The 17582-nt window shown below is 39.6% G+C and overlaps 1 protein-coding gene across 1 annotated transcript; it reads right to left on the reverse strand.

Moving 5' to 3' along the window:
- Nucleotides 1–12669: 12669 nt before the first annotated feature.
- MELLADRAFT_66987 (uncharacterized protein) lies at nt 12670–13494 on the reverse strand (the record flags this gene model as incomplete). Its single annotated transcript, XM_007415108.1, has 3 exons — nt 12670–13064; nt 13240–13291; nt 13480–13494. The coding sequence occupies 3 exons, from the start codon at nt 13492–13494 to the stop codon at nt 12670–12672; spliced, it is 462 nt and encodes a 153-aa protein (XP_007415170.1).
- Between the last annotated feature and the right edge of the window lie 4088 nt (nt 13495–17582).

Consider the following 17582-nt stretch of genomic DNA (forward strand, 5'->3'; position numbering starts at 1 on the left):
CGCATCAACTTATAGACTGTGTCACAATTGATCTTGATGTAGGTGATTAACTGCAAGGTTTTGCTGCATAGTTTGATATCCTGCATTCCGATCTTCACCTTCAATTGCTTCCAGTAATAAATCTAACACCTGATCCACCGTCACACGGCCTTGTTGAACATGATCACCTCGCCAATTGATACCCAAGTCTTTTGACATTGTTTGAATGTTATACATATTGATAGGAATGTTGTATGTATTATTAATTGCACACATGGCTTCTAGACGTGTCATGCCAATGGTGTAGTATTGTTGCAGTAGAGGGTAAGCTTGTTCCTTCTGCTCCTGAGTCATTGATGCTCAAGTGGTGGGGAGGTCAAAGTTCTTGAGAATACGCTGCAGGGTTCGCAAAGTTGTCTCAATATTGTGATTGTAAGAAAGGCCAGTGACCATTGTAGCCTGGGTGATACCTTCCTCGCAGTAGCCAAGAAGGATTGGGCCAAGAACTTCATCCTGTATTTCATTTATTTGTACCATGCTTCTAAGTGGATTTCAAGGTTGATCTAATGATATTGATTAATTTGATTGAGTGAATTATAGTTTTGAAGAAAAAATAAGTGTTGAATTAAAAAAAAGGTCAGTGGTGGGTAGTGATGGTTGAAATGGACTTGGTGGTGGTTATTGTGGTAGCTGGTGATGACAAGCAAACAGTGAGTTGTGTGGTGATGCAAACGGCATGGTGTGGTGTGGTGTGATGTTGAAAATCCGGAGTTGGAAATCAGAAATTCAAAATTAAACAAAAATCAAGAAAACCAAAAACCAAAAACGGAAGTTTTGAAGAGACCATGGCGGTCACTTCAAGTCACGGCTTCCGTAAATTAAAGAGTTGTGGTTTTTGATTTGGAATGGATTAATTCAGAATTGATCAAAAAGATGGTAAACCGAATGAATCAAAGTGTCAAATCTTTTTTACAAATTGACTTGTTGCTGATCTGTGTCCCCACTTTATGGTCATTGGAGGTCCAAGGTGAGAAATCTTCCCCCCTTAAATTGAACAATAGCCAGGTGCTCAGCACCTGGCATGATCTGGACCAGGGGCTGAGCACCCAGCGTGGTCTGGAATTCTGATTCCAACCTTGCCAAGCACCTGGTAGGCAGGTGGAGCCCAGTGTACGAAATAACACCTGGATTCCGGGTAAGCCTCAGATAAGTTGACGCCCCTGGAATGCAGGTGCCCAGCACTTAAATCAGCTAGGACCACAGGTATCCAAGCGGACTTGGGTGCTGAGCACCTGGATTCTGGGTTGTCCTCACATGAATTGACTCATCCGCCAATCGGCTAGTAAGCCACATTGGTGGAACATGTATTGTTTCGGGTACGTGAGGACCAGGTGGCCAGGGTGAGGCCCACGTGACCTCAACCACGCTCCTGTCACCTATAAAAGGGACCTTTTTCACATGACTTCCACCCAATGCCACACCAATTCAATTTCAGGTGGGCTCAGTACAAAGTTGCCCCATGGAGCTCATGTGAGCCCTGGCCTTTGTTTTTTGATCCAATCACCATCACTGACATTTCATTTCATAGATCTTCATGAATCTCAAGCAACTTATATAGTTCCTCACCTATCCTCTCAGCAGCTTGGTGCTGATGCCAATGTGCGTCTTGTCCAAGGCTTACACAAGGCATTCATTTTGTTGGATATCACCCCTTCATGATGTTGTCTGTTCCAACAGTAGATCATCATACCATGTTTGGCTTTTCCCCTTCACTATTGGCGCAAATTCATCATCATCACTCATCTTTCTTTTTTTATGAACCAGCTCCTCAAACAGAATCATGGCACTTGTAATGACATTCTTGTTTGAATCATTCCTTGGCCTCTCAATGCTCAAATCCAATTACCAGATTGGCAAAGGTTCTGTGGGTGACCGCAGATATATCTTTGGACTGTAAGTTTGCAAAACATGCTTTCAATGTAGTGTGTATGATGTTGTTGGGTATTTTGCTTCAGTTGGACAAAGATTATGATTCTTTTCATGAACATACCAGCCATCATGGTGAGATCTCCTTTGCGTTTCTCTTCAATCTATCATTTCCGTACTATGTCAAGTACTGCGATGCTTGCATACACTGCAGATTGGGAGGGTATAGTTTGATCTGGAAAACTGCCAAGGAGACTCAACAGATCAAACAAAAAGACTATTTGATTGTGTTGTCATGGGCTGATTTTCACCAGTCCTCCACAAGCAAGTCTGCCATGAAAATCAATAGGTTCCTTTTTATTTGAGCATGATTGTTGACATTCACACAAAACAATTCAGAAACAAGAAATGAAATTAAAAAAATAAATGACATGAGATGAAAAAGACGTCTTCCATCACAGAGAGTCCAATGTGGTTCCTCAGCTGTTGATAATTTCCTCTCAACTTGAAATACATACTTGTTACTATCACTACTACTATATCAAGTTCTGTTGTTACGTTCATTGAACAAAACATACTCATTTCAACTCATAATGAAAAGCAAACCCCAAACCCAATCAGATTGGCTTTTATATCAGATTGGAGGCCTTCACAAATATTCTATGATATGCAGTGCAAAACATTCATCTGTCAAACTACATACTTTACAACATCCTTCTGAACCATTTTAAATACCTTCATCTTTTTGCGGAATGATATTATCTCTGCATCTGGTGAATTCTTTGGAACATTCCTCTTTTTGTTAGTCTGACTAGGTGGAATTCAAGTAAGCTTTTCTCAACTAGTTTGATATAACTTGCTCACCTCCTGAACATAGAATGAGAAGCAAAACTTCTTATTGAACACGCTTTTGGAAGTGGTAACAAAAACCACTTTCAGTGCTGGTACATCTGGAGCTGGTGCTATTGACACTGTTGAATCTATTGAAGTTAGTCCTTCAATTTGAACCTTTCTATCTGGACCATGGAGATTCCACTGGATTTAACAAGATCAACATTAGCAATTGATTTATATCTCAGTTTCAATCTCAGCTTGGATCTTTCATGGAGCAACTGGAGCCGCATTCATGATGTAAGTTTCAATGATCATTCAAGTTGAAGGTAAACCGTGTTCGCCGGCAAAACCTGATTAAACTCCCAATCCCTACTACCAATTTCCAAGTTTACACGTCCAACACATTCCAATCTGAATTCCACATGCCTCACCCCAAATCTGTTCCTCATTCCTCTTATTGGATTGAGTCAACTATCAATCCATATAAACAGATTCATGAAAACTTTCAACAGAACAAAACAACTTCAGCTGCAAACTTAAGCTCCAATGAGCTTCTTTCAATCTGAATAACTTGAAATCAACACAATTCTAAAACCATTCCTGAACCAAATCAAAGTACATCAAAGTTGTTGCCCTTGAAGCTGCCAGGATAGACTACTCTCAGCAAAACCATTACAATTCATTCAACCCTCAAGATAACCATTGATGATTGATCTCAACCCTAAAAACACACAAAGATAAGGCCGTCCTTTGATAAATCCAGTCCAATTCAATTCAATGATTCCTCACAGGGCAAGTTCATACACCGCTTTCTCTCCTCTATCTAACTCTGGTCCTTGTGTCAGTAGTTGTTCTCAAAGTACTAGAATTAGCACAAGCGTATGCCATTCTATCTTAGCTCAATCGCAAATCAAACAATCAACTGAATATTTTTGTTTACTTGAAATCTTTTTCATAGACTGACATCAATCCACTCACCTCTTTTCATATGTAATCTACTGTCACTCGATTATTGGTTGCAACTAAGCAGCAACTTGAAAGTCAGTCACATGGTTGGATTGATGAAAGTGGAGTACCTGATATTTACATGATATTAAGGAATGAGTTTAATGCTGCAAGTCCAGCATTTCCCAAGGAAGGTATTGATATGATGTTGGTCAACATCATCTCCATCTGTATTCTGAGGTACGGTTACTTCTCTCGGTTATTGATCTGATGATTGTACTATCTCTTGATTTTTTTGAATTAGCGACTTAAATTTGGTTCCAGGGTTACCAGATAGCCCAGCCTCTATGTAAACAAAATCAATCACAACCAAAAGGGACCCATTTCAAATATCAATCCACATCAAAACTGAATAATATTTTCAACTTTAGGCGCAAGAAACAATCATTACTGACTTTTGTGGGCTCCTTTGGAATATGACATGTCAATACACCTTGATCAAGTAGGTTCTTCAGCATGCTCATCAAATAATCTTTCCCGTTGACTCATAAAACTCTTTGCTACCCCAAACTCAATCAATCAACAGGACTATAGGCTTTACACCACAAATGCGGATCAAGAACGTTACAGCAACTACTCACCTCATTATGACGCGAAGGTTTGAGGGAACGATTTCAAAAGAATTGAGAATTGATGATCAAACTTAAATTGTCTATGACTACACTATGGACCACACTCAATATATCTTAAAAAATATCAAACTACCATTACATGAGTAGGAAAGGCTCACTTGAACTCAGTCCTCACAGTCATAACCTCAACACGTTGCTTGAGACTCTACTCACACAAGTAAGTCCTTTTAGATCACATATCTTAATTTAAATTTTCTCGGCACCTACTAAATCTTATAAGACCATCATCTAAGCTGAGATCACATTTTGATATCAAGTTTAATCTATTTTGATTTTTCTTATATCTTCTAACTATATGACATCTTTTGAACTAAATGACATAGATCAAGGTGAATGTTTCAAAATTATCATCAAGATCCAAAATCGAATTCAAAATTGAGAAGTTGAGGGATTGATATCAATATCAAGGTCGAGATCAAGGTGAGGATGGAGGTAATGCTGGGAACAATTGTAAATAGACAGTTTTGTTGATTGGGACCAATCACTCTGTTTCCCAGAACAAAAAGAAAGAAAATAAACAATGGAGATTGAATTAAGTTAGCAAATGAAAGAGTAGTTTAAAATGAAAAGAAAGGAGAGAAAGAACTCACTTACAAAACAGACTCAAACTCAAGTGTACTTTTCTGCTTTTCTCCATCAACATTGACCTTCATCTTTCTCAAGATAACGGGTAACTTTTAATTTATATAGTTCAGATCCGACTGATCAATAGGTTCGCTCTAATCATACTGCCTTCATCCTCTCACATCTCATTACGTTTCAATATCAAACATGTAATCTGTTTCTTTTCATCATCAGATCCTTGTGGTTGGTTCTGTATAGTGATCGGTCAATTGAGCTTTTGTCTCTTTGAAATTTGATCTCCTTTCACCTAATTGTGAAGTCAGATTGAGGATGTTCCAATAATGTCAACTAGCAAGCTTTCCAACCCAGACCTGGACAAAGATGAAATCAGTGAGACAGAAGTCAACTTGGTGGAAGATCACCTCAAGTATTAGATTCTGTAATCATAATTGTATAAATCCAGTTCATCAGCTAACAAATTACAACCAGTGCAGAAAAACTTGTGACCCAGTTTGTGGTTATTAATTGATCTGATCATGGGCCAGGCTGTAATGAAAAATGAGTTACTAGAGCTTTATGTATCTTCCCTTGATATTCATTTAATGCTGATTTCTAGATTTCAGGAGTTATTCAATGCATGTCACCACATAAAACAAGAACAATGTTGACTCACCTAACTAAGTCATCACAATGAAATTCTCAACATCAAAACTTTACCATGAATTCAATAGTATTGGAATTCTCATCATATTGTTACAGATTAGCAATGACCAGTGTACAAGGATTGAATCAAATTCATAGCAAGTCATCAAAACTTGACCTCAAGACTTGAACTGGAGCTACTGACATTCAAAGGTTGCATATGATCTTCAGTCCACTGTTACTCAGTGACTTCTATTAATTTAACCCATTTGAATTGTCATATATCACCTCAGAACAATGAAAGTGACTAGATGTCTCTCTGAAATTACAAGCACAAAAGCAAATGCTTAAATAACTACATCATTTTCTTCATCACAGTTGTACTTTTCATTCTGAACTGTAAGCTGAGGCAATTCAAGTCAACACCATTCATACAAATAAGGAGTGATTTCAGATGAGGTGTTGAGCTGATTCACAGTGTGCAAACCCATTTAATTTCTGCAACAGATGCTATGATTCAAGTGAAAGTGACTAATTACAAAACTTCTGATTATTATTCAAACCCTATAAGTTCATTGAGGAAGCAAAAGCAAAGCGATTTGGTAATGGAGAATTTTGGAAGTTTTGATTGAAAACCAACCACAAGATAATGTAGAACATACCTGAGAAGTAGCTTTGGGGATGAGATGGCCCAGAGATGATGTTTGAGAGCCATGCTACCTAACACTCATGATAATGCAGTGTACAGGCACTTTCAATACTACTGTACCTATACACACTTTACTCTGATCAAAGCAGATTCATTTTCTTATTATTCGACTTCTTATTCTATTTTTACAAAAAAAATAATGCTGAACATTGAAGTCAGCTGATCTACTGCGGGACTTGCATAATTTCTGAATGACAGATTCAATTTATGTAGCTTAGTACCCTATTTCATAACAAGACCTAAGTACAGCAAATCTCTCACATTGGTGATACATCAACCTTGGTATTCTGTCAAAAACTGTGTTGAGTGTGTACAGTCCTTTTCAAAAAGCTTGCCTCAATTTGCTTGCAAAACTCAAGCAATTTGGCGGTGAATTTGTGGCAAGATTTTTGCAAATGACTGTATATCTGTCATTCACAAGCCCTGATAGTGGGTTTGTTGACAAACATTGGCAAGTAAGGTTATAATTATAAAGTCAATCATGAAACTCCATCTTTGATGATTCATATGAATTCAGTCAAAGTGATCCGTTGAAGAGTCATCACAAGAGCAATCATGATGGGTATTGTGTCACATAGAGAATGACCAATAGATTCCACCAACATAATGTGATATCTTGGAAGTGGCGCCCACCGCTGATGTGCTAGTAAAATTTTAATCAAAAGACTGACTCACAAAATATTGTTTTATCAGGGATGTCTCTGTAGTGCTGACCTCAATTGGTGTTATTGGTCCTACTCATTTTGTACTTCACACATTTGCACAATTGATAGGTTCCATAGGTGTGCACCCTTTTCTCAATGTTCTTTGACTTTTTTTACTAAGAAATGTCTATTTTGTCAATTAATTGCCGGTGGGGCTCTAGATGCTCTTCTACTTGGTCCATTGGCCGTCACCCCAGCTCTTGGAGCCGGAACTAAGTTGGGACAAGGATTAGTCATCAAGTGTTCCACAACATGTGCATTGGTTTTATCTGTTCTTGTCTTAGCTGTTGAGAAACAGAGAGCAACTTTCTTTCACTCCCTTTCCTGGACATATATTGGTGACTGCCTCAATACCCTGATTTACCTTATTCTGATCCAACTCATAAGGTCATTTGATCTTATAATATCGCCAATCAATCATCCAAGCTTAGTCTTTTTCCAAATCTCAACTTTCTCTTGTCTTCAAAAGTGATCCATATCTCAACCTCCACTTTGCAACAGCATTCAACCCAGTCATCATTTCGGTTGATTAGATGGGATTATTCTAGTAACTAACTTTTCACCTTATCAAACTTCAAAACCCCAATGGACTGATGGAAGATTTATTATAAAATAGGTCATCAACATGGTGGAGAAGAAAGACAATAGAAGTGACCCGGGTGCACTCCAGATTGTAGGTAGAAAGTTCAAAACTGAATCCCCAACCACAACAAAGAAGAGTTTCCTTTTTGTTTTTTTTCTGTGGTGGGAATGTAGGATTAAAATTATTTCAAAGTCATAAAGGACAATTGAAGAAGCAGGAGGTACTCTGGGGCATGACACTGTTGTCAACAAAGAGGCCCCTGCCCTAGGCTGAGAATCTCATTGATAGTAGAATGGGTCCTCAGATCATCTTGCGCTGCACCGCTGAGCTATAAAGCATATGCTACATTTGTGCAAACATGTGTGTAAATACCTAGCTATTGGCAGTTCCACTCAGTCATCTGCTCATCTGGGCAAGCAAATCACACATAAAACATACTGCAAATTTGTTCAGATTGAGACAAGCATTTTGAAAAATTGACAACAAACATCACAATGGCTACTTGGGAAATAATGATGGAGCTGTGTAACAGTAACAGAAGATGGATCTAGTCCCTATGACCCACATGCCCATCCAGGAACCTCTTTGATCCTGGCAGTGTGATATGGTAGATTTATCATGGAAATAGGATTCAGATATCAAAGGCCAATCCACCCCCCACAAAACCCTTTCAATCATTTTTTTGATAAAAAGATTATGGAGTCCGATTTCTTTTTATTAGAGGAAGATGGGTTTGTCTAGCTGCTTGTTCCACAGTCATTGTATCATTACGCAAGAAGTTTATAATAAATTAGACCATCAGAAGATGAAGAAGATATGTTAGATTTAGCTTTTGGTTTAACCAACACATTAAGTCTCCTTTTCTCTTCCTCCTCCCAAACATCAAAAAATCATCTATTGATATTTTGGGACATTTTATAGGTCTAGACTTGTGTGACTGGTTAAACTTTTGAAAAATATCTTCGGGACTCAAACTATCATTCCCTTTTGAAAGGGAGAGAAAAGAAATTGACACATTAGTTTTGTGTCTATGAATTAAGTTCTGAACCATCTGAATAAACTAGACCAAAATGATTATGACTGAATTCTTTCAAGGGGGGTTGAAGGGGTGGCAACATTTCAGTTATTATCACTTAAGAGCTGCTTTGTACATCTTTATGTACAGGATTAGATGTAATCACATTGAAAATATAAGCAGACTCCTTGTTACTCAATTGTTGTTTCAAGACTAAATTAGATGTTGAAGAACTCATTGGCCAACTGACACCAACCTGAGATCTCTTGACTCAAGATTCATCTGATATTTCTCTGTTGGATGGGCAAATCTAATTATACTCACTAAAAACAAGATTGTTCACAGTAGCCTATAGAACAGTCAATTGCACACCAAGTCAATGATACAACACAGAAACATAATATAATATCATAATTTGAAAAATTAAAATAGCATACTAGGCTGAGAGATAATAAGGGAGGGTAGCTTTGGGATCAGAACAAAAACAAAGTGTAATTCGTATTTGAAAAGGCTGAGTCAAGAGGCACACGGTATAAAGTCAAAAAGCAGAAGTAAATCAAAAAAATCAGTGGAGAAGGAGGACTTCTAAGTCGAGAGATCAGAGGGAGATCTCAAATTAGAAGAATCTAGGAGAGCCCACAATCATCAGAGCACTCATTGAACCAATTGATAGATGTGACATTTGATCTGGACAAAATGAATGCAATTTGATATGATCACAGCTGAAGGAATCAAAATATTGATTGGCATTCCTTTACGCTTTAGTTGCAGGAACATCATATCAAACTGATTGAGGCAATGTATAGATTTGATGTTTGTAGAGTGATGGAGGGGATCTTGAGTGTACTGAAAAGGGCGACAAGAGTTTTGATTGATTTTGGACTTGGCTCTGTCTATTATATAACAACCATACCAAGAATAAAATGAATTTATTTGGCATAGTTAATAGATCCCAGAAAACAGACATTTTTGATCACTTGCCTTGAAGAGGTGGGTGATCATCTAGATGAGCAAGATCTGTAGAAATGATCAAAACCAGGCTTTGGAAGCAAATTTCCTCCTTATCAATTCACACCAGGTATTGAATCACCTGGAGGTTTGAATTCAGCTTTGATGGAAAGTAAGATGAACCCAAACATGTCCTTCGGAAGATAACAGGATATCCTGGAGTAAATCTGGCTTAGATGGCTCATAAGAATGATGGCTATTCCATGGGGGAACTCTGGGCTGTAAAATGGTCCAGACCTGTCTGAGAACGGCCAGGCTGTAACTACGGCCCATGGATGGCCCTCAGGTGGCTACCAAAAAGCCTTGATTTTGCCTTCAGCAGGTAGCCTGTGGCTTGCTTGCAGCTTTATTCACTGGCGTTCTGCTGCAGGGCTTTAGGAAATCTACCAACATCCTTTGGGTAAACCTCTAATTCAAGGTCAAAGCCGGTCAAAGGGCTAACTTTTTGACATGCACAATTTCAAGATTCATCCACTTTGAAAAAAATGACCACATCATCCTCAATACCCCAATCGGGAGTTAATACAACAACAGCTTTATATCAGATTCCTGGTCCTGTAACAACACTTGGCAATTTCTCAACATGATCTAGAATGAGACAGTCAGTGTGCCTGCCAAAACAGACGGCCTGCAGACTCTCTTTACAGACCTCCTTGAGACAGTCCAAACCCCCCTCATTGTGGATATAGAATTGTAGGGGTAAGGTTGTTGATAGTCATGATGGTCAAATTTTGATGAGGTAGAATGAATGATGATGAGAATGAATCACATTATTGAAAGTGGAAGGGCGTTGAAAAGTGAGTACAATTTTTCACATTGAGTTCTTGAATGGCAAGTGGAGCAGATCACGACACCCAGACTGACATTGTTGCTGTGAGAAAAACAATCAACAAAAGCGCTGTTTTCATCACTACCACCCTGTCCAAAGTGATTGCTGAGTGATGCTCCAGGACAGGCTGATGAGTGTGACTCAATGAGATGAAGATGAGATGATCTTGAATAAGATTAGCCAAGGCATCAAATCCTTTGCGGGTTGTTGGCATAGCCTGGCAAAAATTGTTGTGGAAATCACACAACATATTGGACAAGTTGAAGGTGATGTGTGTTGCTTGGAACCAGGGTACCAGATGGCAAGTCTTGCTAGCTAGGATCATTCAACCTCAGAGAACACAGCATCATAAACCTCTGCTGTTTGAGGACTGTCAGGGAAATCTGGTCATTGGTGGAGACTTCTTGATCCTCTTCATTGTGCAACATGAGTTCATCCAACAAATCTGGGTGAGCCCACACACAAGCAGTTGCAAGATCCTGAATCATTCAAACATGGTCGGAAATGTGGGGCATTGTAGACAAGGCAACAGGAATTGGAAAGAACACCACCAGTGAAGAATGCAATCCAGTGAGAAAGTAGACACATGGTCACACCTTCATGTATTTAGAGGTCAAACTTTAAGCTGGTGGAAACAGAAATTGGTCCAAATGACCTTTTGATGAAGCCTGATTGAGAAAATCCTCCATCATCACAAACAGACCCACATCTGAATACATATCATTTGTTCCTTCTTTATACAGACAAAATGACTGGAATTTGAACCCCTTTAGCCACTTGTTTGCAACACGTTTTGAAAATTGACAACCTCGCAAAAGAGCTTGGAGCCCTTGGGTCAAAAATGTAAGTATGCAGAGCTCTCTTAGGTAAATTTATGAGGGTGAATTCCTTTGCAGGGGACTTTGGTCCTATTGTTACTCTCACAAGGCATCTGAGGACATCCAATCTATTCATGTGACTATCTTCAAAGTGTGTTCCATTTGATTTGAATAGATTGGCATCTGGTTTCCTGCTGATTGTCCATTGTTCATCTATTGTCACCTGCGCTTTGCAGGTACTTATTGAGGAATCAAGTCTCCTCTTACTTTGTATCAGTCTCACTTATAAGCTATATATGGTGAGGATCTTGTAAGAACACCTTATTATTGTCTTGGATTGGCACAGTTGATTGGAATCAAATTCAGTAGATTGATTCTTGTAAGTGTATCACTTTTTGAACAAACTTGATCTGCTCCTCAATGTTTGTCAAGATCAATTAGACAAAATCTGGATTGGTTGATTGGAATAAATCAGATATCTCACACCTTTTGTATGAACAAGAAACCAGCCAATTGAAACCAAGAATGTTGAAGATCATCAATCAAACATTCTGATAAAGGGAATTCATCTTGATGGAATCTGATTAAGGACAATGAACAATGTTTTTTGTATAAAAAAAGATGGAGAGCTGCAGCACATTGCTAGTTTGGAAGGACATCCATGATTTTGTCAGATGGATTGATTGAATTCAAATGATGATTGGTAAGGAGGCAAACAGTTTGGTCAGATGAATCTTGGGCCTGAATGAGGGGCAGTTGAGATACATTGTTAAGTGTATTGTTGATATTGTGGAATTCAAATTGTCAACTTGCTTAGACAAAAATCTTGGATCTTGGGAAAGATTGATAACTGATATGTTACCTAATAGTGGATGTTGAAGTAAGATTGGGAATGTGAAGATTTGATCAAAGTCTAGAAAGGCAGAACACATTCTGGCTTCCTGAAAAATGTGCTGAACAACTTTGTGTATTATAAATATAATGCAACAGACAAGATGAGGTGAATTACTTGCTCATTCACACCAGTCAGTTGAGACAGTACGGACCTGGCCCTTGTCTCTATTCAGCAATTCAGCATTGCTCTTGATGGTAGGTCAAAGTTGACGTAAATACTGTTGTCAATTGCTACCACATGGCCAATCACCACATTATGGGTCCTCTACACTGAGAACTGCCTTGAAGGCGCCCTTGGTATCAGGATTGCCATGCAGGAAAGGCCTGACATGGCAACGTCATTGGAGATATAGCCAGGTAAAGGAGATGCCAGTGATCTGCATAAGTCACAAATTACCTTGAATAGAACATTGAATCAAATTTGAATCTATTGTCTTTGAATATGTCCTTGGCCTTTCCAGGCTGTGAAAATTCATTTCATGCAAGCGCAATTGAGACAGCAGTCTGTTTTCCCCTGTCATGACAGGCTAGGAGCACCACAGGAAGAAAGTGGCTGTGATTGATGAAACAGGGTCACCATGGGTTTTGATGCTCCTGACTGAGATACCAAGTCCAATAGCTTTCAATGCTACAGCATCTCGCTGCTCTTCATCAAATTTGAAGGAAATCTGTGTCTTGGGTGAGGCCATGTCCAGAACAGGTGTGCTTTGTGGCAAGGCACCAAAGGGCGTAGGTCCTTGTGCTGTGTCTGCGGATGATAAATCACTACTGATTGTAAAGGTTGTGTTGCAGGTTGGTCTATTGTTATTGTCAATGTGATCAGTTACTGTGGAAAGTGAACTGTCTGTATTGTTGACAGGGCTCTGGGGAGCAGTTTGAGTTTGTAAATGATTGTTGTTGAGATTTGTAGTGCCATTCAAAGCTGTAACATGTCATTGTTGCATGGGATGAGGTTTTTGGACAGTTTCCTGATAGCTGATTGTGTGACATTGAGGCAATTTCACGGTGAACTATAATGGTCTCCGTAAAGAGTGGTTGAGGGTCCTCAATGAAGAACAAATGGAGACCAGATAGAACAGGTAAACCTCACAAGGTACCTTTTTTGTGTGAAGGGTCAAAGGACTTTTGTTTGGAAGAGGGGTTTAGGTCCTGTGGAATTATCAGTGTATGATTCTGGGCCCAAAATGTGCAGTAGAACACGCAAAGTCTGGTTTCAAGACACAATTTCAAAAGAAAGCATGGTTAGCTAACTGATCCTCACGACCCAAAAATGTGATCAACTGAAACCAAATTTTTTGGTCGCTGACAGGAAAATATTGTCATTCATGCTTTCTTACATGTGCCAGTAGCATTTGTTGATGCTGGTTCAAATTATCAGGTTTGCTATCTTACCTTAAAAATGCCACTCACTGGTACACTCTACAAGGAAGCATCAACTCCAATATAGTTAGGTATTGTTTGTACTTTTCATTACAAGTTTTCTTGAGTATCCAAGGGACTTACTGTTCCTGTGGCCTAAATTTATGTGTTAGTAGCTGATTTTGAGTCCAACAAAATCACAATGGCAAAAAATGCACACTAGATCTTTGTTGAATGAAGGAAACAAATTCAATACGGAGAAGGGCTTCAAATCAAACAGGTCTGCCCCCTTGAAGGTTAAGGCAAGAACTGGGGACAGATATATTGAATATGCCGGCTGCTTATAGCTTATGGTGTCTCTACTGGTTGATGGTGGTCTGGAGGAGCTTGGTTGTAGTTGGTGCAGATGTGAATGTGTGTACACGGCTACACCCAAGCCAGTCACGAGTCTCGTATACTTTTTTGATATATAGTCCTTGCTCCTCGGCGGAAGCGTCCACATCATCATCTGTGCGGAATCCTACCTCGTGGCACAGGAAGTGATGTGCCCATTGTCTTATTTGTCATAGTAACGTCAACTGACAGTACAGGGATATTGGATTGCCCGTCCATTTTCCCATCTTGAAGAAATTTACCCGCAAAAAGGACAAAGACATCAGCGCCTATCATTGAAAGAATGATGTTTACGAAGTGCCTGATCAAGGAGTTAAACCCAATCACACCTCTCAAGACAATGAATACATCAACATGTTGCTTAATTATGACAGTGATTCCAACAACCCAAATGACAACTTGGCAATTGTCATCAAGTCAGCAACACTAGCCACCTTGATTGGGAGTAAGTAGACCAGGATTTCACCAGAGCATGCAGATGCATCAATTTGCCTGATCAGCAAGTTAGCTTTTTCACTCAGTTCCCCGTCACCCTTGGGATTTGATGTCTCCTTCAATGCTGATTGAGCACAAGCCAGATTTTCGTCATGCTCAGTTGTGGCATGGGGGCAATATTTCGTGGAAATTAGCAAGAGGGATTGAACTGAAGATTTTGCCCTGACCGCAACAGGAAAACAACCCTTGGTATAATGCCAAATGACATTGCCATCTGGAGCCATACCTCCAAACTTCTAGGCATTTTCTATACCAGGGCAGGGCATACATGTTTGTCTGACACTTAAAGCCTTCTACAGTGTCACACTTGCCATCTCATTGATGTGCGCGCTAGAGAACCTTCAACACAATTATCCTTTGAATTGGAAGACTCAGCCCTCATCTTGACACATCTATAACAGTGTTTAACCTATGAAGACTACTTCCCCAAAATGTTTGATCTCCAAGATAGAAAATCCAACCAACAATGGAGATTATGCCTTTGTACCAGAACATGCAAAGACTGTTCAAGCACAGACATGATTCCATGGTCAATGTGCCTTCCACATACAGTCATAAGCCTTGGTTCACCGGGATTGTCTCAAAATCATTAAATGCCAGCCAAATGTCTTTGAACTGTGCAAGACTCGAGGTAGAAAGTGGTGTCATAGGAGATTGCTTCTTACCTCAAGGGAGCCCATTCAGTGTGTTTCAATGCAAACTATCACTTCATGAAAATGCAGTGCATCTCCCCACTCCGCCCTTAAGGCACGTTCACTTAAGGAATTTCTGACCAGAAATCACATTCTGTAATTTTTTGAATGCAAAAATGTAACATGCCCCACCAAATAGACATTTTAAATTTTGCAGAATGTGATTTCTCACCAAAATTTGCTTGAGTAAACGCGCCCTTAGGTCTGTGACAATTTTTCGAGCTCAAGAATGGTGAAAATGGTTAAGCTTCAGACTATGATTGATATCTATGCCTAGGAGAATCTGGGCTGTCATCTTGTGGCTGAAAGAGAAGGCAAGATGGATCCCAATTTATACTCCAGTTCAACCTATGAGCTTGCCAGAAGGATAATGATGATGAATTTGACAAGGAGTTTAACACAACATTGGGGGCCTCTTGCAGAGGGGGTGGGTTGTGGGAACTCAAGCCGCCAAGGGAGCAAAGTTGAATGGAAACAAACAAATGTAGGCAAGCTCCTAAATTTGTTTTGTCACTTGTTCTGATCTTCTTTCTCTTTCCTATCTGCCCATGGGAGCAAGAGTTTGCTTCGGGAATGCTTACTGCCAACCTACAGCAGACTTGAATCAGTGATCTGTTGTTGTTGGTCACATCTTTCATGCTCCTCCATATCACATCACTGTTTATGATGGGCTGTTCAATGCCATCAGCATTGGTCAGAATGGTCCTATACCACTATGGGTCATGACAATGATACTGATGACACTCTAAGGCAACTATAGAATCAAGAAGCTCAGTCAGCTCTGAGTCATCAACTCTGAGATTTACAAGGGGCAAGAATGAAGCTGCTGCTGAGCATTCAACTCTATATAGACTTGAATTGGCACTGTCCCACATTTGTACCACATCAGGGGACTCTTTGGCTGAAACACAAACCGTATTTGGCTTGATTGTGTCTAACCAATTTCTTGCTGACAGGTGGCAACAAAGCCTGGAATTGATTGAATTACAAATAACTTTCAACAAAGACTGCAAAACTGATTTATTTATCCATGATGAGAAATAAGTGAATCTAGTGATCATGCCCCAAACAATCCATAACTTGTACTGGAACACAAGCCTGGATGCCAAAACATCTGTACATGTTTTGGATACAGTCCGTGAGGATTTGATGATGTGTTGGTGAACCCAAAGGGTATTTCCAATTGACTCTGCAAACAGAAAATGTCTGTTTTCTATGGAGGACGAGAGTCGCGAGCAAGGACCACCTCAAACGTGTTGTGCACAATGCGTTTTGCACTGTGCACTACACATACTATGCACTACATTGTGGTGATAGTGATACCAACGCTCGAATTCAAACCTCTACATACACCAGGTTTTTCTTATTTTGAATCAAGAGGGGCACAACCCGGTACAACACAGTACGCTGGTGGGAATTCAATCCACTTTTCATTGGGAATGTCACTATCTATCGAGTCCTTCAATCTTGATTCTTGACACCACAGCAACTAGAGTCAAACTTGACTTAGTCAACGCCAGCTCGCCATCAACCCCTCCATTTCTGATACCACCACAACTAAACTCAATCACTCACTACGACACCAGCCGGGGTGCAGGAGACCTGACTGGATTCAGGCTCCGTTCCCTTGGAGCTTTTGATGAGTACAACCGGATTTGTAAACATCAAAAGCTCAGGTCAAGTTGTGATCTCAGCATCGCCACCCCACTAGCCAACTTGAGCAACAGCAAACCACACCGTTTACCATTTTCAATAGGTTTTTGATTGATTACAACTTGAATCTAAAACAATGGCAAAATCATGTTCCATCGGAGTTAGTCGCACACTTTTTTGAACTTGAATATCTATTGGAATACTTATTGGTCTATCATCAGGTTAGGACGTCTTCAAGCTAAACTTGGTGCCTGAACCCCCTGCACTTCTTTGGCATACCTACCAACACTTTTCTTCTTTTGAGAATTGAATTTGTTTAGTGCGATTTTGAGGCCTTGCAATCGCTTGAATTCAACCCCTGGCTCCATATGAAGGGGTTTTTGTTAGCATGCTGGGATAGCTGATACGGTCGTATAGAGAGGTTTTAAGATTTCAAGAAATTCTTTTATATCTTGTCAAACTCGAGGGAAGAATCACTTTGGTGGGTAATGTTTTACTATGCTTATGCTTTCCCTTGTCATTATCTTGTTTGCTTAGTATCTAACTTAGTCTTCATAAATCATTACCAACTTTATTTGTTGCTTGAATCAATCTGAGGGAAGGTATTGTTTTGTGCGTACTTTCAAATATATCTCTTGGGTTCCTCGCCACACTTATTCATCCTTTCCTCGTTCTTCTCAGGTCACTTGGTTCCACAAATCCTTTTGCATACAATTATGTTTTATCAAATTCTTGAGGATACCTTCTCCAAATTTATTATCAGCAACAATTCATCATTGTTTTTTATCTACAATGGACTCAACAACTCTGCCAATGTGTGACACGTGTGCAGAAAAGAATATCCTTAC

Source organism: Melampsora larici-populina (genome assembly GCF_000204055.1).
Source record: "Melampsora larici-populina 98AG31 unplaced genomic scaffold MELLAscaffold_48, whole genome shotgun sequence".
Lineage (NCBI taxonomy): Eukaryota > Fungi > Basidiomycota > Pucciniomycetes > Pucciniales > Melampsoraceae > Melampsora > Melampsora laricis-populina.